General features: G+C 39.6%; 2 protein-coding genes across 2 annotated transcripts; both read left to right on the top strand.

Moving 5' to 3' along the window:
* Window positions 1–61: 61 nt before the first annotated feature.
* Window positions 62–14,826, top strand: LOC114001787 (STIL centriolar assembly protein). The gene is made up of 14 exons (XM_039384716.1): window positions 62–132; window positions 1,176–1,283; window positions 2,661–2,776; window positions 2,884–3,071; window positions 4,030–4,277; window positions 5,094–5,177; window positions 5,300–5,386; window positions 7,015–7,162; window positions 8,291–8,400; window positions 9,219–9,333; window positions 10,117–11,169; window positions 12,467–12,632; window positions 13,395–13,620; window positions 14,757–14,826. The coding sequence occupies exons 2-14, from the start codon at window positions 1,192–1,194 to the stop codon at window positions 14,803–14,805; spliced, it is 2,682 nt and encodes an 893-aa protein (XP_039240650.1). The 5' UTR covers window positions 62–132; window positions 1,176–1,191; the 3' UTR covers window positions 14,806–14,826.
* LOC120323906 (SCL-interrupting locus protein-like) lies at window positions 14,277–19,679 on the top strand. Its single transcript, XM_039384717.1, has 4 exons — window positions 14,277–14,835; window positions 15,506–15,698; window positions 16,318–16,571; window positions 18,400–19,679. The coding sequence occupies exons 1-4, from the start codon at window positions 14,819–14,821 to the stop codon at window positions 19,214–19,216; spliced, it is 1,281 nt and encodes a 426-aa protein (XP_039240651.1). The 5' UTR covers window positions 14,277–14,818; the 3' UTR covers window positions 19,217–19,679.
* The last annotated feature ends 549 nt before the right edge of the window (window positions 19,680–20,228 follow it).

Below are 20,228 nucleotides of genomic sequence, written 5' to 3'. Positions count from 1 at the left end.
TGTCACCGGCCCTTCTCCTCCCGCAGGGCCCCGCCGCTGCCCCACGGGCTGCAGCGGGCACAGGAGGAGGAGGAGGGTGGGCAGAGCTGCAGCCTTGCTCCGACCCCCCATTCGGCGCGACCTGGATCTGAGGTACCCGCTCTGCGCCGGGTGAGCCCGCATCGCCCCCGGCCCCTCTGCGAGTGCCCCTCTGGGTATAAAGAGCTACGGGAGGGAGGGGTTCTGCTTCGTGCTTGCCAACAACTAGTGGAAACCGGGTCTTTAAAGGAGTCTCCCCTTTTGCAAACTTAAATTTGGGGGTTGTTTTGGTTTGGCTTATTTGACTTGTTTTATTTTTGACTTATAACGGGAATCACTTAAGTGCCGCTAGAAACGTGAGAGGTAGATGAGTTCCTTAAAGGACTGCCTTAAAAATAAAGTCCTTTCCTGGTAGCGTGAGGAAACGCAAAGGAAGCACCTTTTCTTGGCAAAGTTTCGCGCTTCAAATAACTACAAAATAAACTTCTCGCTTATTTGTTAAAAGGTGTTGAGGCATTTGCCAAGTGATGTGGGCTGTCAGTTGTTTTGTATTTTACTTGATATAGTTGGTTTACAAAACTCAAAAAAAATCTGCTCGTGTAAATAATTTAACGTAGTTACATACTAATTTCTTCAGGGCTCTTTGAAGTCTGATGGCAAGTTTTGCACTATATTATTTGAGTTAAGCCAAAGCTTTATTTCAGAGGCCTTCAAAGCTTAAGTGGATTGTGTGCTTGCTTTAAATAAAGTGACTAAAATACGGTTTTGGGAGGCTGCACTCATGTTAAATTGCTAAATCAAGCTTTTCTGTGTGCTATGGGAGTTCCTAATTACTGATAACTCTCTTCTTCTATAAACTCTATCCAGAGCAGCTTTCTCTTGGGCTTTATCTGGAAACTTGTATTTTGACTTCTCGTCTGCATGAAGAAACTGTCAGGCGGAAAATAAAAGCTTTGTGTTGACTTTGTAACTCTGACAACTTCGTAGGACAAACTTTCTGCTTTGTTGAGCTGGACTTGAAACAAAAAAAAAAAAACCAACAGCTTACGTATCCTATTTCTTGTTTTTGCTGTGTCACACTTTTGTTCCTTCTTTTAAACATAATAAAATAATGATGTACCTTTGTCCATTTTTAATCTCTGTGATCTTCTTCCCAGATTTGTTCCCGAAAGGATGGTCCCTTTCAGCTTCCCTCTGTCCAAGTGTGCACTTTGGGACCCAGTCCCCATGGGCGATGTCATTGGCGCACATGTTACCTACTACAGGTATCAATAACCCTCTTTGTGAAGCTGAAGGTTAAAATAAATTATGAATTGTGTGATTCAAAGCCTCCTTTTGAATTTTTAATGCTGTTGTATGACAAGGCACAAGGACTTATGTTATAAGCATATAGGGATTTTTATTGGAAAGATTTGAGTTTCCCTTTCCGTGGGGTAGCACAGTCAAGTGGGGTTGGAGGGGTCTCAGTCTAAAGTAACTTAGTTTCTTTCAGTTTTCTCAAGTAGCTGCATGTTTGTAGCTTTCTTCAACATGTTTTTCCTTGTCTCTAAATATATACAGAGAAAAACATGGTTTTTTTTACAAATGGGATGCAGATGGTGTGTCTCAGGTAAAACTTACAGCTAAACATTTGACTTGCTTCAGTAATCTGGATTAAAGTATTAAAAGTTCCTATGTTTTGGTTCTTATTGTTTGCTTAGAATTGGTCTAGGGGCAAATCTGAAGCACTTTGGAATTTCTAGGGCAGGATATTCCAAATCTGACTTGAAAAACAAATGGAGGGTAAAATTTAATGATTATTACTTATATGGGTGATTTTTCTGTAGGTGCTACAAAAATCTTGCTGTAGTTATTAGAGCAAGTATGTGGATATTTGTGGTGGGTAGCCCTTACGTAAGGGGCCTCCACTTGAATTTGCCACACAGTCTTCTTTGAGTTAATATTAAAACCTCAACATTTTAACAAAGTTTAAAATAAATTACTTTTATGGAGGCACTTCTCTTAATCTTGAGCAGGTAGGATATGAGGCACCATTACCATATTTACATAAACCAGTAGCTTCATTTTCAACTTTGACTGCTTTTCAGGCCAAAATCAGATAAGCTCTCTCAAGCTAAAATAACATTGATGTATTTACTGCCCTAGATTCCAATTTACTACAGTTTTTACCAAATAGGGGTTTTATAATTACCTAACCTTTCTCCATACTTGCATTCCTGTGTCACTGGGCCCAGTGTGCTGCTGCTTTAAGCATCCACAGTAAATATAGTGCTAAAATGAGTTAACACCACTTCAGAATTAGTTAAGCTTTTTTGCCTATTCTACTCTTTAAACTTATGAGACTTTTTAAAGGTTCTCTGTTTTGCTTTTAGTGTTTCTAACTTTTCCTGTGTGCTATTAAAATAATTCACTTGTGTTCATCTCTAGTTTTTGTGACAACAGTGCCCTTCAGATGAAAAAGCTTTCCCCTCTCATTGTTACTTATTCTCCATGGAAAAAAGAAAAAGCTCTTCTCTCTCCTTGCTATTTATTCTCCATGGGAAAAATTGTTTCCCTTCTGATGTTGGTTTGCTGGACTAGTCAAGCCAAATATTCTTGTTAAGGTGGTTTGTGACTTAAACTTGCTTATTGTCTCTCCTCAGAAACCCCAAGTTATCTCTGCTGGAGAAAACCTTACGCCTTGCCTATCGCCATGCAAAGCAGAATGAAAAGAAATTGCTCTCCTGTTTTCTGCTTGGGACCCTTGCAGTAAGCGAAGGTAATGTTAAGCATCAGGTAGACAGTCAATATTGGCTGGTTGAGTAAGCTGTTAAGTAGCCTGAGTTGTTGCTTTTGGACTCTTAACTTTATTTGTTTATTTTAAAGATGGGGAAGGCGTAACGCTGACAGTCGACCGCTTTGATCCTGGTCGGGAAGTTGCTGGCGGATCGGGCAAAATTCCGACTGCATCTCTTCCTGGAGACTTTCTGATTCCATGTACAGTTAGTGCCTGGGGGCCTTCTTCAGATAATGTTATAGTGCACAGTGCTGAAGATATCGGCTCAGCTTTCAAGGTTGGCAGCTCTTAGCTGGGTCTCTTAAACAGTAAACTCCTCCAGGCAGGAGGCTGGACTATGCACAGGGCTTGATTTCCAACACAACAAGCTTATGTTTGAGGCAAGACTATGTAGTTAATTATGGGAAATGAGCTGCCTGAGTGTCATTGAAAAGTGTATTGAAAGCTGTTGAAATCGGTTAGTTATCACAGGTGTTTGGGGATCCCACAGTCTTTAATCTTGGACTAAAATCTTTCTGTCTGACCAAGGTTTTTCAGCTGGTGTAACCACCATAACCAGCAAAACAGCGATTGCAGCAAACTTACTTAAACAAGAGAAAACAGCTTTTTTTTTTTCTTTTTTAAACTATTATGGATGAATTGCAGTATTTAGGCAGTTGTTGATAAGGTGTTGCTAGGGAAGTGACTCACAAGAAACATGTAAAGCCTTCTGTAGGTTAGTAGCCATAGTTACTGTGCCTGTCATTTCTGTGCTCTGCTGTAGACATAGAGTCTACTAAATCCACTGTCCAGTCCTGTAAATTTTTCCCTGTAGTTGTTGTAGTGTGTATTTTATAGCACAAATTAAGCTTGCTTCACATCTAAATTTTCTCATGATTATACATCCAGATGTTAAATTACAAATTTCCTGATTGCAAGTAAGAAAACTTCAACAGATCAGCTTGAGCCTTCTAGTTGTCTGTTGCTCATATAAAAATATAATAACCCTAAGTTTTTTAATACATCATAAAACAAAGCTAAGGTATGCATCACTAATTTTCAAGCGTGTTCTACATTAGTCATTATATTTGGTAGAGCAGTGAGCTTTGGAGACCTGGATTAATGGCTTTTTGTATAGTACCTGTTGCAATAGTAGCTATGATGAATGATTTGAGTTCCTAATGTAATACATCCTGAATCGTGGTAATCACAGGAAGATAAGTGTATTTAACTCTTCTTTTTTTCCTTACTTCTAGGGTCTGCAGAACAGTCTGTGCAGTAAAGAATCACTGGATCTTTCTAAACTGCTCACTATTAGAGCTCACATTGTTTTCACAGAAAACCTGGATAATCTACATTTTAATTTTCGCTGGGCTTCTATTACTGTGGCAAATACCTTGGAATACACCCCCGTGAAGTCTGTCCCAATTATTCCAACAGCCCTTGCAAGAAATTTGAACAGCCCTATGAGTATTGCACAAGTTCAAGGAACCTGTAAATGTGGGTGAGTAAAGGGTATTGCTAAAGCTGTCAAAGTTGCCTGGCAGTTTGTTGCCTTTCTTAAAGGAGGTAGGTAGGAGAAACCTCAACTGTACTTTTCTTTTTAGTAAAATAGCTGGCATAAAAATAACATAACTTCTGGTCTTGGAAAAATACTGAAAGTTGTGAAGAAGAAACAGGAAATGGGGTGGAGCAAAAACATTAACTGGTTCAGTAGAAGTTCTTGCTCTTGGCTTCAGTAGAAGGATCTTCCTGCTGGGGTGGGGAGGCACACCTCTAGATAACATAATAAATATAAACACCATCCAGCTTTTTAAACAACAGCAGCACTTGTCCTGGGAATGAAAATCAGATGAATGCAAATCAAAGCTTCTTTTGTTAATGGTGCTTCTAAGATGGTATTGGGGAATCATCATTCTGACTGGGAACTAATTTAGTAGGATGAGCTAAGGATAGATCAGGGAAACAATTTGAAGCAACTGAATGTCATTTTATTTGGAGAGAGACTTTGAGTGCCTCTCTGAAAGTTACTCTTCAAATTTAACATGACTTGCACTTCTGGATTTGTTGTGAATACTAATTCCAGTATTCACTAAAATACTAGAATATTTGATAATTCTTTCATACATGGGGACTTGATGAAAAGCTGAGGAGTTGCTGTAAATGTGGAATAAGAGCAGTTTTGATTATTTTATTTTTTTTCCCAAACTTCTTTTCTCACAGTATTTTCTAAACTTGTATTTTTCCTCTTCAGGATTTTTTTCTGAAAGACTGCCTTCCAAAATACTAAAAAAAACCCCCAACTTTTGCTTTCTTTCAGCTACCTTACTATGGACCAAACACGGAAATTACTTTTGCTGCTTGAGTCTGATCCCAAGGCTTACGCTCTGCCATTAGTTGGAGTGTAAGTGTTGTGCTCTGTTTGTCCATGTTAATACACATTGATTTGACATGTATCTGAGGGATTACACAGTGGAAGCTTGGTAACAGAACTGGCTCTAACTGGATATTTTTTCTTACTTCTAGTTGGCTGAGTGGAGTTACTCATATCTGTAGTCCTCAAGTCTGGGCCTGTTGCTTGCGATATTTGTTCAGTTCTTCAATTCAAGAAAGGCAAGTCACTTTTATGGGTAAAACACAGAAGCTATTGGCTGCCTGAAAATGTATTCCACAGAAATGCATGGCAGCATGGGCTCTGTTCAAAGATACTTGAGGGAATTCTGTGATATGTATGTTGTACAGAGGTAGGGCTGTCTGTTTTAAATGTTCTTTCTGGTTTTGGCTTCTGCCTCAAGAGTTTTCTGTGACTGAATCGTTGGAAAGCTGGGCTGATATCTCAAAGACAGAAGAGGGTAAACATTAATATGAAGGTCATTGCATTTTAGTTTAAATAAGAAGCTGCAAGCAGGAAATAGTACTTTAAACAGCGATGGAGTTTTGGTTTTGAACTTTTCTTATGGGTATTTTCCTTGACATAGGCTTTCTCCCTGGGTGTACCTGACCAACATATTAAAGCATATTGCTTTGCAGCTAATACTGCCCTGTTATGCCTTCCTCTTAAATAGTCAGGTTTTTTAATAGTATTTGCATTCGGGGGTGTTTTTTTTTCATTATGATGTTAGTAGATAATCATTCCTCATTCTCTAAATCTTTTCACTTGTGATGTTTGCCAGTTTATATTTACATGGAAGCTGGGAGGGAGTTCAGGTGTTTACAGTTTAAAACTGCACTTCAGTTAAATGAAACTTTAAAATGTGCTCTATGCATAAGCACTTCTTCTGCTTGACCACACCTGTTTTTAAGTTATAAAGTAAAACCACATTTGGTGAACAAATGTGTGTGTACTTACAGAATAGACTTCCTTGCCTTAACAACTTAAATACATCTAAATACAGATAAGAGCCCAATTAGATTATTAGATAGAGAAGTTAGATGCTTGACTCTCATTATCTCTCACTGATTTCATCATGGAACTGGATTAGACAGATTTGATGAACCATGCAAACAGAATTAACCTCTGCAGGCTAACTGGTTAATCTGCCTCAAACATTTTTAACTCTTTAAATTGTAAGCATAATTTTGAAGTTGTATGTAAATGCGTTTTCCAAGCATCCTGTTTCTACTGCTTTAGAGAAATATATTATTTAAAGAAAAAACAAACAAAAAAAAATTCCACAAACAAGCATTTTACAAGTGCTATAAAAAGAAAGTAGTGCTACCTTTTCCTGGAAACACATTATTGTCATTGTCCTTGAACTTTTGTGTTAAATGCTGACTTGTTACTCCTTGTTCTCAGCTTGTAGAAAAAAAAAACCTTCAATATAATTTTTTCTTTTAATTTCTTTGCTACTGAGAATTTTTTTGACGTTTAGGGATAACTGAACCACTAAGTGTCTCTATAATTCATCTTCAATTAGATTCTTAAAAGAAAATTAAACACAGTATCATTTTTACAGATGTTTTCTTCTGTGCTATTCTTGAAGTCTTCCAGGAAGTCATTTAAAGTCCTAAGTGATCATACAGGTTTGAACTACAAAGGAGATGAATTTCTCTACTTTTCCTTGATTCTTGTATGTGGTTTCAATCATAAATCCACCTGCTTCATCTATAGCTCAGTACCATTCAAAGTGCTGTGATTCACCAGTTTGCTAAACTGTGTGAAAATTTGCTCCCTGTATTGAGAATCTAAGGGCCTTCTTCATGTTTAAGTTTTTTAATGACGTGTTTTTCTTCTATTTTAGGGTGTTTTCGGAATCTGGGAGGTTTCTTACTGTGCTTTATTCATTGACACACAAGGAACCAGAGTTTTATGAGTGTGTTCCTTGCAGTGGACAGGCTGAACTGGGGTTTCAGATCTTAACTTGCCATGAGACAGTACAGCTCTTCAAAGTAAGTGGCTTGGTTTCCTACTGCATCATGGTACTTCAAATATTGACTTATAATGTGACCCAAGTGGAACTACGGTGCTTGAAAATGATGTAGCTCTATAAAGCTACCTTTTCCCAGTGATTAGTGTAAATTCAGTTTGTCCTTCAAACTGAGAGATGACTTCCAAAGTCAACACTGCTCACTTTTCTAACAGCATTAAGGATCTGTCTTTGAAATGTGCTGTGTTGTGCTCTCCTGCCAGTGACTTTGGCTTTATGAGCAGAGATTCGACTTCCTGTAGCATTTGTTAATCTGGTGTGCTGTGTGTGCACTGGCCACATCTAACAGCTGCTGTGGGTGATGCTTTCTAGAGAGCAAAGCTGAGGACTGTGCTTTGCTTGAAGTTGAATGCAAAAAGGAATTCAGTGGTCACTAATCAACAGGTCTCTTGTTGCACTACAGTAATCAAGTACAAACAATTTTACCTTTTTGCAAAGTAACTCTTTGAAAGAATTTTATGATACAGCCTCTGGGACATAACTAGTAAGGTTTGAGGAAATTCTAGGAAATATCATTCCCTTGCATGTTTTCCTAGGCTTGTTCAGAATCTGAAGTTGAATTGTTAATCTGCCCAATAAGTGCTGCTGTGCTCTGGCAAAGAAGCAGCAACTGTAGTGTGTGTCCTGTGCTGTGTTTACCCTGTTCTTCCAATTAAATTTCCCTATTCAGGGCTGCCTTCCACCTTTAGCCTAAGTGCAGCTTAGCTTTCTGAAGATGACCATCCTCTCAACAGAGATTCACTTCTGTTGCCTCCAGGACTTGCCCAGCTCTGGTGTGTGAAGCAGTATAGGAACATTTGCTGTTTCCTATAGTGGTGAAGGCTTGTGGAGGAGTGTCTGAGCAGTTACAGCAAGGAAGCATCTGCTCATGGCTATAATTAGCCCAACCACTTCACAGAGTAGCAGGGGAACAGCGTTAAACAGGAAGGGAAGTTGCCTCCCTCCTTGTAGTGGTGAAAAATTTGAAAGTAGAGGACAAGCAGAAAATAATCCTATAAACGTCCTTAAAACTGTTTCTTTGGGAGTGGTACCTCAGTGATTGAAAGTCTGAATGTTTCATGCTTCACAAATATGGAACACTTCTTTCCAGAATGTTGAACCCTCAGACAAGACCCCTATCCAATTTGAGTTGAGTGCAGAAAACCAAAATGCAGAAACTGAGTTCTTCAGCAGAGTTTGCAAGAAACTTCCAATCAGAAGGTAAATCTTTCAGATGCCTTTTATATGCAAAAATTAAATGTTTATTTGATGAGGTTTCTGACCTCTTCTGTGCCATGTGTCAGTTTAGCTATGTATACATATTGTTGCATTAAAATCTGTGTATGCACTTTTATTATTCCTAGAGTTAATATTTTTTCACGTGAGATGGTTGAGTTGACTTGTATTCCGAGAGAAACTACTCAGAGTTCTGCTCTTGGTACTGGTGGTTGTAATACAGTCAATGTTTCTAAAAAGGCTTCCTTACTGATGAAGCTTAGTTCACTGTATTAAGCTTTTGAGATCTGTCCTTTGAAGCAAATCTCTAATTGAAATCTACTTAAGTTGGTAAAAATTCCTTTTTTCTTCCCACTTCTCACAGCTCCAAGACCTGGATAGGTTGAAATTTAGCAATTTTAATAACCTGGCTTATCCATCAAATTTTTATCTGTAACTGAGGTGGCCTTTATTTTCCTTCAAACAATGTTACAATCTTTACTGTAGCACTTTCTATCTTTAGTATAAATCAGTGCTTTGCTGTTAGAATGTCACTTAAAAGATGTGTATATGTGAGGCTGTGGGGAGGGAGGGTTCGTATCTCTTTGCCCAGAAGCAGCATTTGTACTTTCACTGTTTGATCTTAAAACTATTTGCTGTGTGAACTCCCTGTCTAACCAGGGAGAAGATGGATAGCAACTGCTTCTTGGAAAAATGATGCTGATATTGTACTGTAGATGGCACAGTGAAAAACATGAAATTTCATGTTACTGCTGCCAAATCTGACAACCAAACGTTTTTACTTTGATTTATTTTGGTTTTAGTCCTCTCCAGGGCTCTTCACCCAGCAAGTTGTCAGCAAGCGATCACGACTCTGGTGTAGAAGATGAGGATTTATCCCCCAGACCAATTCCAAGTCCTCACCCAGTGAGTCAACAGGTAAGTAAATAATTGCTCTGGGCATCTCAAATGTGACAGTTGGAGCAGCAGAACTCATTGTAAGGGGACCAGAAGTGTAAAGCCTCTGTCCCAAAGTGCTGGAAGGGGAAAACAGAACTGAAGAAATTGAGAGGCCTAACTCCTACTGTAGTTAACCTGCCTTTCTTCCAGTATTCTAGACACTTTAATTCCTGTATATGCTAGGATTTGGAAACAGAGATAGTAGTTTCTACTTTAGGAATCTTGCTGCTGTTCAGTGGAAGAGCTGTGATGTCGGAAGCAACGACAGAGACAGCAAACTCGTGTAGTTTTGGGTAAATAAGTAAATAAAGATCTGCTGTCCTTTTTTTACTGAAGTGTATACAAATACAATAAATAACAGCCCTTGTACGGTCTAGAAGGATGTGACAGTTGTGGATTATTAAATAAGTTCTGTTGTACCAACCTCCTGGGTCTAAAAATAGCAAGAGGGGACACGTAGTTCCCTTCTAGAAGGGAAATATGCATACTTTGAAATGACATGGACCATTCATTTGGTACACATATCTGTTATGCTGCATGAAAGCAATTTTTTTCCCTTAAGAATGACCCTAGAGAGCTTGCTGCTTTTTCTGTATCTGGATTCTCCAGTCTTTTAGGAATGTATTCAATGTGTAATTGATTTCGAGCTGATGATCGTCATACGTTGATTTTAAATTAAAACATTTTCTTTGAGGAAATTCTGCATGTAATGATCAGATAATATTTTAAAATTATCTTAAATTTGTGTAATTGTCCTTTCAGGTTACCAGGATTTTTCCTTCAGTGCCAGAACTGTCACTTATTTTGGATGGGAGTTTCGTGGAATCAGGACAATTGTCTAAGCCTATGGGGACTTCAAATGCTAAAAGTCTACCCTCAGTGCCAAATCAGCCTATTAAAAAGAAGTCCTGCTTGAGATCTACATGTCACCCCACCCAGCACTCTGAAGACAGGCAGAACTTTTCTGCTAATATGGGAGATCCCTCTTTGAGGCAATTACCAAATCCTATAAACCAGAAAATTCCAGCTTCAATACCTTCCAGAGGAAAGCAAGCTCTAGTACAGCAGCAGATGCACTGTAAGAACACTTGCCCTCAATCAAGAAAAAGTTCAGGGTCGTCTTCTCCTTCAACCCCTTGTAGTGGGCCTTCCCCAGATACATCTGTGCACCACGCCAGAAAGCCATCAGAGAGACTTGTATTAAATCCCGAAAGTGTCACACAACAGGGAGATCCTCCAGTTAGGAGAACATCGGTATCCTCTTCCAAGCAGCTTCCTGCTGTTACACAGCCAGTCCTCTACAACTCTGCTTTCCCACCAGAGAGCTGCAGACACCCACCAGACCTGCAGGTGCCAGTTCAAGTGCCACCTTGCTGTCCAGGATGCAGCTGTCAGTGTCCTGCTTCCATCCACTATAATCCGGTAAACTCGTGGCAAGGAATTGCTAAAATGAACCCCAAACATGGAGCGGAGATCCAGTTGGAGATGGCTCAACAGAAGCCATGTGCAGTGCTCCATCAAAATATCATTTGCCCAAATATTTGCTGCAATCCAGGATATGCCCCAAGCGGCCCTATAAGCCCGAGCTGTCATGGGAAAGCAGGGAGCTGTTCTCTGGACAACAGCTTATCACCTGGAACGAGGATGCCGTCAAGTGCGGGCCCCTCGAGTCCGCAGTTCTGTGCAACCCACTCACCCTGCCTGCACACGCCTGCTTCTAAAGCAGGATCAGATAATGGAATGATGGGATTATCTCCAGATGCATACCGGGTTCTTACAGAGCAAGATAGACAACTCAAATTACTTCAAGCTCAGGTTTGTGGAAATGGCAGCTTTCTCCTCTGGCCTCTTAGTGATTATGATTTGATAGTTCCACTGCCAAAGGAATTAAATTAACTGTTGTCTCTCCGTGTTGGAGCAAGGGAGGCTGTCATACCAGCTGCAGTCTGGGGATGGAGAGGGGTCCTGATGAGCTCTGCTCGTTGGTGTCCCTTAAATGAAAACTATTTGGCTCACATCTGATTCAGTTTTGTGTTTATTTTATCACATTACCATAACATGAAAGTTTCCCTTTAGCACTCTTTTGCAATGCAAAATATATAAATGCCTTGTCACATGTATGTTTGTCTGTGTAAAAACAATAACTTACTGCTTAGGCTTTGAAATTACTGTAAGCATACAGATGAAGCACGGAATGTTCTCATCTGTTGCTTTGTCCACCTGCAAGTCTGCACCTCCCTGAGCTTTTGCTTTGAAGATGTCAGTTGTCTGCAGCAGACTGACAGGATTCATTAGATCTTTGTTGCTGTGCTGGAAAAGTGGACTTCGGGAATCTCACTGAGTTCTGTTACCTTACCAGGTTAAGTTTCTTCAAAGTATCAGCCCCTTAATTAAATTGCTGTCTCTGTATTTTGCAGAGTATGATTTGAGGCTGAAGAGCCAGAGTTTAAATTTTGCTGCTGATGATGAATGATACAAATCGGAAAGTTGTTTACAGTACTTAAACTAGAAAACTACAGCTGAAATAAGTTTTTGGTATACTTCCTGTGTGTCAAATCAAGCTCTCAAACATGGGTTGTGCATGAGACACACCTCTCCTTATTGCAGAAATGCAACCTTTACTGTTATTTTTCCCTGGAGCTGCAAACTAATGGGTGGACAGAATGGATGCAAATCTTAGAGTGAAGATTTCCTGGGCAACCTTAATTTTATCACTTAAGTGCTTAGTTTAGTAATTAATACAAAGTTGGTATAGGGACAGTTGGCATATAAATGCTTGGCTGGTAAGTCGGTAATAGGCTTTGTGTATGAATGAAAGGGACAAGGAATACTTCCAACAAGTGTGGTGCAAATAGGCTTTACTCAAGCTGTCTTGGTGCTGGCTTTGCCAGTGTGCTTAAACCTCTTCTTTGCTAGCTCTGCCAGCATCAAAATTGGTGTTTTGATTAATGCTGTGTGCGCTGCTGAGAACTGGAAGGTTATCAGAACTTCTTTGGCAGTGCAGCCTGGACTTGAATCCAGATCTCAGAGGGACCCAATTTAGTAATTCACTTTTGCCTGTTATAGTTTATATGTAATTGTGCAAATCGTAACTTCCCGATAACCGTTACAGATCCAACGCTTACTGGAAGCACAGGCTCGCCAGGCTTGTTCCTCCGAGCCGGCAGCAGCAATCCATGCTCTGCAGCCTGAGAAGCAAAGGGACCTCGTTTCTATGGAAACACAGACCTCACCACGTTCGCACATGAGGAGAAGTGTGAGCGTTGCTGTGAGCACAGGTAACGCTGCATTCTTTTAAAATAGACTGGCACCGCTTTTTCTGGGTGTTTCTGGGATTTATTTGGCCAGGGAGGGAATGTTTTGCAGAACTGCTGAAGCTGTGCAAACGTGCACCTAGATCCACAAGCCAGCTAAGTTCTCTTGGTGTTACTTGCAAGTTTAGGCTGGAGTTACTTTTGTCTTTGAGCTATAATGGCAGTGACTGCCGTCACTGAAAAAATTATTTGTCCAATAGCTTTAGAAAGATCTTGTATTTAAAACTGTGCCTTATTGAAAGAAAAATCCACATCTTTTTTGAATTAATACAGTTTCAAAAAGTAATAGCTTCTGTGCCATATAGGGTTCTAATAAATATATTATTGATGTTGTTTGTAAATCATGCATGAAGAGGAGACTGTATTTGCTTTAATTTAGGCAAGTTATGCAGCTGTATCTGTAAAGTTACATATTAATGTATTGGTTCCTGTTAAATCCGTGGAAATATTGTGGTTAGTCTGGAGGAAACTTTCAAACAGGCTCAAGGTCAGTGCATTAAAACGATTTAATATGACAATTTCTTTTTGTCAAGTATGCTTTGGAAGAAACTAGGACTTGAATGATGTTTTGGCAACTCTTAGCTGATTTAAACCCTAAATCACTTTTTAAATGGCAAAAAAACACGTGAATTGGAGAAAATTATTCCTTTGGCTTTACAAAGCCAAAGCGTCTCAGAAGAAAGTAGTGACTTTCTTAAATGGGTAAATCTTTAATTTTTGTCCTAGGTGCTAGTTTATTTTGGAATACAGCCTCAGAGAAACAAGACGATTCCATACCCCAGGGGAAAAAAGAGGATGAAGAGATTTCCAAGGAAGACATAAGCATTTCAATTAGTGCTGAACAAGATGCAAGTAATACAAGTATTGCTTCTTCTTTAAGAGTGGTTGACATTCCCAGCTTCGTAGAGAGTACTCATCTGGTGGAAGAAGGAACTAATCAGAGCATTCCCCAGTAAGTAACCAGAAATATCTCGTGTTCACATAATAGGCTGAACTGCCTTTCATAAGTTACTACTTTCGTAACATTTTTATCCTCGGAAATTATAAATAGTCACCTGACTTTAGCTGTGTTCTTTCCTTCTTTCTTTTTTAATTGTGCATCGAATTGTGCAGCTCACCAAAACACAGTTGCCTTTAGAGTCTGCATTTATCAGTCATGCAGGTTTAGCTTGCCTACCTATCAGCAGGAGCTGATGGTAAAAGCCTTTAACTTCTAAAAGCATGTACGGTGCTGGCAGCATTCCTTTTCTTACCTTAAATCCTGACTGAAAAAGGGGATGCTGCTATAGGCAGTTGTTTTCTTACAGTGGCTTTTCCCTGTCAGCATTCAGAACTCTTCCAGTTCTGAGGGTCTTGGGATGAAGAGTTTATGATTACGTGACTGTTCCCTGAATTTTTCTAGATTTTATACCTAATTACTTTGTGTGTAGTGAATGCAGGTACTGACTTCACTGCTGTTAGTTTAATGATTTTTAAACTCAGATTCTTTATAGTGCAACGACTAATCCCAAACTGATTTTGGAAGTTATAAAATAACTTTAATTTTCTAAATGGATGCTATTTCTACATATATTCTATAGGGAATAGCTCAGAAATTTAGCACTTTTAGCACTTAGATTCTCTAAGTGTAAAAAACCAAAAGAGGGAGAATACCCTTCCAGTTAAATTAGGTTTCTAAAATAATCATATTGAGAAAGATGTTGGTAATTAAACTATAACTTAAACATTCATAGTCCTTGATTAAAGTACTCTCTGCAAACATATACTGCTACCACAAATATGATGGATTCAAATCAGTCTTCTGAATGTTGTATTTTAGGATGATGCCATTTAAGGTTCTCTTCAACTTGGATTCATAAACCTGCAAAATAGTATAAGTATCCTAGTAAGAATGTAGAGCATCACCCAGATTTCTTTGAGGAGGAGGGGAACATTTTTTGGAAATGATGAATAATTGCTAGTGTAACAGTAGCTGATAACCTACATTGACTATCTGGTCTATCACGTGGTTTAAATCTTATCTCTTTCAACCCAGGCAATTGATCAGTTGAGTTCTGAAATTCCCTTATCTTACACTTGTCTCCTCAGGAGGAACAGGAAGGGGGAGGAGGGTCGCTTAAGGATCTCGTCAGGATGATGGTAGCATTGATATGTCTGGTCTCAAAAGGTTTGTGCACTGCACACACCAGCTGGCTGAGGGGGATGCAGAACATCATGTTGTAACTCGTTCTAGAGTATTTACCCGTTTTACCCTTTATTGCTCCTCTTTCACATCTGATTTTGGGAAATATTTCAACTAGGTGTTTGTTCTCAGTTCGTGATACTGAGTGTGCATGTGTGTACCTGTAAGTGTCTGGGGAGTTTTTAAACTACCACAGGATCAGTTACTCACCTTGGTAAAACCAATTTTTGAATAAATGTTTCAAAGCACATGGAAGATATTTGTTCCCGAGGGCTTTCAAGTGCACATACAAATGCTGAAACATAAGAAGAACTCAAATTGTTAATAACCTTCCTTTCATCTGCCTTAAGGTTGTCATAGAGTGTCATTGAGTTTTGACTAGAGAGTTTAGTCCAGAGAAGCCATTGCCACTTTTAAATCGTCTTTTGAAAAACTCTTGTAGTGTTACACTGTTTCCTCAATCCTCAAATGACTTTTGAAAGAAAGTGACTGCAGAAAGGAGCAAAGCCTCCAAGCAGCAGACAAACCAAAAGGATCTGTTTCCAGTACTCGATTTTAATCCTCCTCTGTTCATGAAATGATAAGGTAGATGCAGTGATAATTATGCTTCTTCTGTTTCAAAGGAGTATCTAGCTCTGTTGGTGTCCTCTTCCAGGAATGGAAACGTCTCCCAAGCACTTGTTCGCCGCTCATCCATGGAAGAAGGTGTCAGCGTGTCTTTACAGAAGGAACCATCAGAGGGAGCCAGCAACCAGGTGGTGGTAACAAGTGAGCAGAACTCGGAGCCACCCGCCTCGCTGCTGCCTCGGCATCCCTCAGGGGATCACAGGCTTTACCAGGACTTACTGGTAATTCAGGCACATTTCATATTCTGCACTGAGTGCAACAGTCAAAACAGCCACCGCTGAAGTTATGATGTGGTATTGGCATCAGTGAAAACTGCGTGTGGTTTTCAAGTTCACATGTTGTGCTCTACTGAAAGTTCCAAGTTGTGGTTCTTCTTTTTTTTTTTTTTTCTAAAGGTTTAAGTGGTTATTTTGTACTTCACTCTTTCGTGCATACAAGGGGTACTGTCTACTGTCTAATAAATAGTAATTCAAAGATATCAGCCGGTAACTTCCCAAATTAGTGGCCTTTAAAATAACAGAGCATTTTACCTTCAAGTCTCTTAAAGGGTAGATACTTTAATCTTGACTAATATCAGCATATGATGTGCTTAAATTCAGAACAGACTCTTACAGAAAGCTTGAAATGTAAGATGTTCCAGGGTTTGACTACACTGCTCTTGAGTTTTAAGTGATTGCATCTGAACTGAATCTGAATTTGCCTTCTTTGTCAGAATAAGCTATTAACCCATCAAGTTGTATTTGAAATTGCATAAGAATAAACCAGGATTTAGGTTTTTGACAAGTCCTACATGTCATATTTTTTGTCATGTGCTCTCTTCCCCGCTCCCTTTTTCTGTAGGGCCAAGTAAACCACCTCTTAAAGTCCTCAGAAGAGCAAGATCACTTGCCTGTAAAATCTGTATTTGTTAATGATGATGGTCCTAAGTATCAGGATATTGATGGTACAACAGAAGTGGCTTCAGAGACTGACACAAGAGTGGTGGATAAAGAGAGTGTCATTAGTGCTACACTCAAACAGCTGAAGAGTCTTGGAGTGACACTGGACTCGCCTGACAATATGAAGAAAAATACACACAAAGTGGAGAATGCCAGGTAAAATACTGGTGGGTTTTGAATAGTAATTTGTAGATCCAGCTGAAAATGAAGATTGGCTCAATGGGTAAAGAGAAGAGACTGTGTTCCTTGCCACTGGGGATTTGGTTGCAACTTGATCTACATTTCCTGCAAAGATGAAACACTGGCTCGTGCTATGGGCATTTCAGATAGGTTTAAGAGCTCTGCTAGTAAGTCAGATTATTTAAATATAACACAAGTAGTTCTAGCTGCTAGAGCATCTGGTGATCCTTGAAGTATTGTACATGCAGTAGCATGCAATTTCCTAGAATAATGAGGCTGCTTGAGTAATTTCAATCCTTTGGGCTATGTCAAAGTATTCCAGAGAAACACTGGATTTGGGAGACTGAATGTTAAAGAGCTGTGTATTTTCTCATTGCTTCTTAACCTTTGTCTTGCACTTCACCAGTGTACATGAAATTGTTATCATGGCTTTGGTATCTAATCAAAACTGATTCTGTCCTAATTGCTTGTTACTGTCAGTGCTTTGCCTTGAATGGAGAGACTGCAGAGGCTGGGGAGGGAAACAGCCTTGTTGAAACAGAGGAAGAAGCGGAAGTAACTTCTGAAGAAGGGGTTTTAGCACAGGAATTTACTTCTGTAGCTGCTTGGGCATAGGCTGATTGCCTGGTACAGCTTCACTTTCATACTTATTGTCTTCTTGATCCCTGTATGTAGCTGTTATGTAAACAAAAAAACTAGCCACCTCCTAATTAATCATCTCTTCAGCCACGTATCAAAAGCTGTATCCAGTCATACAGTTTCTAACTCTTTTCTCTCCTTTTTGTTTGAATTTTATTGGGTGTTTTTCTGGAATTTCTGGGCTACCCTCCCAGCTGGGAGAGTCTGTCAGTGTTCCTTTAATGTGCTAATGAGTGAACCATAGGATAGAACTGGAACTCTTGGGGTTTTTTGTCTTCAAACTTGGGGAGCGGGGTGGAGTTCTTCCTTCTGCCTCTTTCATGACTGATAAACAATTCCGAGAAAAGGTCTACAGCTCAGAAGAGAAAGAAACAACAGTGCAACTCCACAGCATAATGAGTGGTTGTTGTTCTGAGCCAGTTTATTCTCCCTAAGCAAACTTCAGAATTGGTGCTCAGTTAAATAGGAAGCCTCTTAACTACTGACATGAGGGGTTTGGGTTTGAGAACTAGTATATGACACGTGTACTGAGTGTACTGCTTTATAACCACTGCTGGTGTACCAGAGTTTGTCCTTTCAGTCTTTAACACATAATGTATGCAAGAAATTTGTGTACCAAGCAACAGACTGAATGAACATTTCCTTACTGAAGGATGCCTTCAAAAACTAGAACCTTGCAGGCTTCTGGAAAGAGACACTATGTCAGAGTTTCTGTAAAAATCCTGGAATTGGTACACAAAGGGAAAGAGTTGTTCTTGGTCTCTGTCACTAGGCTTGTATCTTCTATCTAGTTATAAAATTTGGGTTGGATGGTAAAATCTAAAGTCTGAGCATCAGAGACATAATGTCACCTCACTGTTGAGGAAAAACCTGCTTTAAAACCAAAACCAGTTCTGAAACCTGCTAGAGGTGAGTTCTTCATATGAGGGCACTTTGTATTGAATCAGAAGGGAATATCATCCATTCTCTAACAGTGTTTGGATACTGTGGGGTTGAGTAGCTGCTTCTCAGTACACACAGAATGTACAGTCTGGGTGCTGAGCAGCCTGATGGAGCTGTGGCCTTCAGGAGGAACGACAGATCATTACAGTGAGCAAAATTGTTATATTGTGAACCTCATGCTTGCCCTGTAATGCTAAACTAACTTTTTGATGCTTTATTTCAGCATCTTGGCGTGCATAAATCCTGAAGCAGTGGTGCCTGGATTAAATTATATGTCACTTGCCAATGTCAGCATGTGTGGCTTAACTCCTAATGTTGTTGATCTGAGCATGGAAGCAAACGCTATAGCACTCAAGTATCTCAGTGAAAACCAGTTATCTCGACTGTCTCTCAGTCGCTCAGGCCAAAATCCTCCTGCAGATTTCTCTTTCCAAGACATCTTGCATTCAAATGCAGACAGGAGCATGGTAGGTCTTAGCTTAATTTCACCAAACAATATGTCCTTTGCAACCAAGAAGTACATGAAGCGATATGGGCTGATACAGGGCAGTGACAGCAGTGAAGACGAAGAGGAACTGCAGGTTCCAGATGGCAATTCTGGCACTGTCAAAAGAGAAAGCATGCCAGGCAAAAACTGTGCTGCTGTGTTGGACAGCTTCAGCCACTGGACTGAATTATCCAAAAGAATTGATGGAAGACTTCCCCTTCACCTAAAAGGTCACAGCAGAGAGTTGACTTCTCCACCAGAATTAAACAACCCTGTATTAAGAAATATTGCAAATGAAATTTTTCCTCCCAGAGCAGCTCAAGCAGATGAGAACTCAGTTCAGTTCTTAAAGGATTTAAAGTCAAAAACCAAATTGCTACCTGGGAGGATTGAATTCACTGAACAACCTGGTAGGAAAGACGGAGATACTCAGGTGTTCCCTGGAAATCTACGTACTCCAACCCTCGAAACGTTAAACCAGTCAAACAGCATAAATTCTGTTGGCACCATTCTTGATGTGAAACAGCTGAGGCAGTTGCCAAAGTTGTTCTGACCGTCCCCCGAGATGGCTGGCAACCACTGTTACAAATCAGAGGGACCTCTCTGTAAAAGATTATAGGAAACCACGGATTAAGCTGTCTTTGAAGAGGTCCTTCTGCTGCAGCAGTGTAAAACTTCGCAGAGCTGAGTTTTCAGCCCAGGTCAGGGACAGCCACCTCTAAGTGCCTGGCTGAGGCAGTGCAGGTCAGCACTGACACATGTGCACTTTTGTTTACAGTTAGGTGTGATTTTAAAGCATATGAAAGTTGAATCAACCTGAGCCCAAGATATACTCTTAATATAATTTTAACAGTGATTACTTAAATGTTTTTCTGTTGACTTTTTAAAAACACTGATTTTTACATGTTTGTGCCAACTGTGAGCCACTGATACCATGTATGGCAGAGCAGGGCAGAGCTAAAGCACTAATTTCTAGAAATTTGATGAAATGGTTGGATTACTGTGTGGGGGTTGTGTCGGGGGGGGAAGTATAACTGTGGCTTTACTTTGCATAAAATTATCTTGAATTTAGTCAAAATGGCACATGTAACTTTCTGTATCATGAAATCTTTGAAGGAAATTGGGGGAAACTAGCACTTTTTAAAAACTTTTTTTGTGAATTTTTTCTCTCCCCTCCGTGTTTTCTATTTATTTAAGATTACATACTGCTTATAAATGTCAAAGGTTTCATTAAAAAAAAAATTAGTCTTCAGTTGTCTGATGGTGCCTTTATTTAAGACACATGCAGCTTCCCAGTCACTGTTAGAATGGTTAACTGGAAGTTCACTGGTTCACCTGCTCCTGAACTCAAGAATTCTGATACTGGGTGGCGGGGTAAGCAAAAATATTAGATTTACTTTGTTCTGAGTTAATATACAAGTGCAGTCTGTCTATTAATGAAACAGCTCTTTTCCATAACCTTCTGCTGATAACCAACTTCTTCACCTTGTGGAATATTATGTATTGTTTAACAGGCCCATTTCTGTTAAGACTCTGACTCTTGTTCAGTTTTCAGGTGTCATAGG

Source organism: Pipra filicauda, unplaced genomic scaffold (assembly GCF_003945595.2).
Source record: "Pipra filicauda isolate LSUMZ 115617 unplaced genomic scaffold, ASM394559v2 scaffold36_size6622888_pilon, whole genome shotgun sequence".
Taxonomy (NCBI): domain Eukaryota; kingdom Metazoa; phylum Chordata; class Aves; order Passeriformes; family Pipridae; genus Pipra; species Pipra filicauda.
Note: the sequence above shows the minus strand (reverse complement) of the source record. Positions and strands in the feature narration are given on the sequence as shown.

What these genes read in the sequence shown, in the direction of transcription:
- LOC120323906 (XM_039384717.1), top strand. An exon ending in GGCTTTACCAGGACTTACTG is followed by an intron (nt 15,699 to 16,317) that starts GTAATTCAGGCA and finishes CTTTTTCTGTAG; the next exon opens with GGCCAAGTAAACCACCTCTT. An exon ending in CACAAAGTGGAGAATGCCAG is followed by an intron (nt 16,572 to 18,399) that starts GTAAAATACTGG and finishes GCTTTATTTCAG; the next exon opens with CATCTTGGCGTGCATAAATC.
- LOC114001787 (XM_039384716.1), top strand. Translation starts at nt 1,192, where the DNA reads ATGGTCCCTTTCAGCTTCCCTCTGTCCAAGTGTGCACTTTGGGACCCA. An exon ending in CAAGGAACCTGTAAATGTGG is followed by an intron (nt 4,278 to 5,093) that starts GTGAGTAAAGGG and finishes GCTTTCTTTCAG; the next exon opens with CTACCTTACTATGGACCAAA. An exon ending in CTCACCCAGTGAGTCAACAG is followed by an intron (nt 9,334 to 10,116) that starts GTAAGTAAATAA and finishes TTGTCCTTTCAG; the next exon opens with GTTACCAGGATTTTTCCTTC.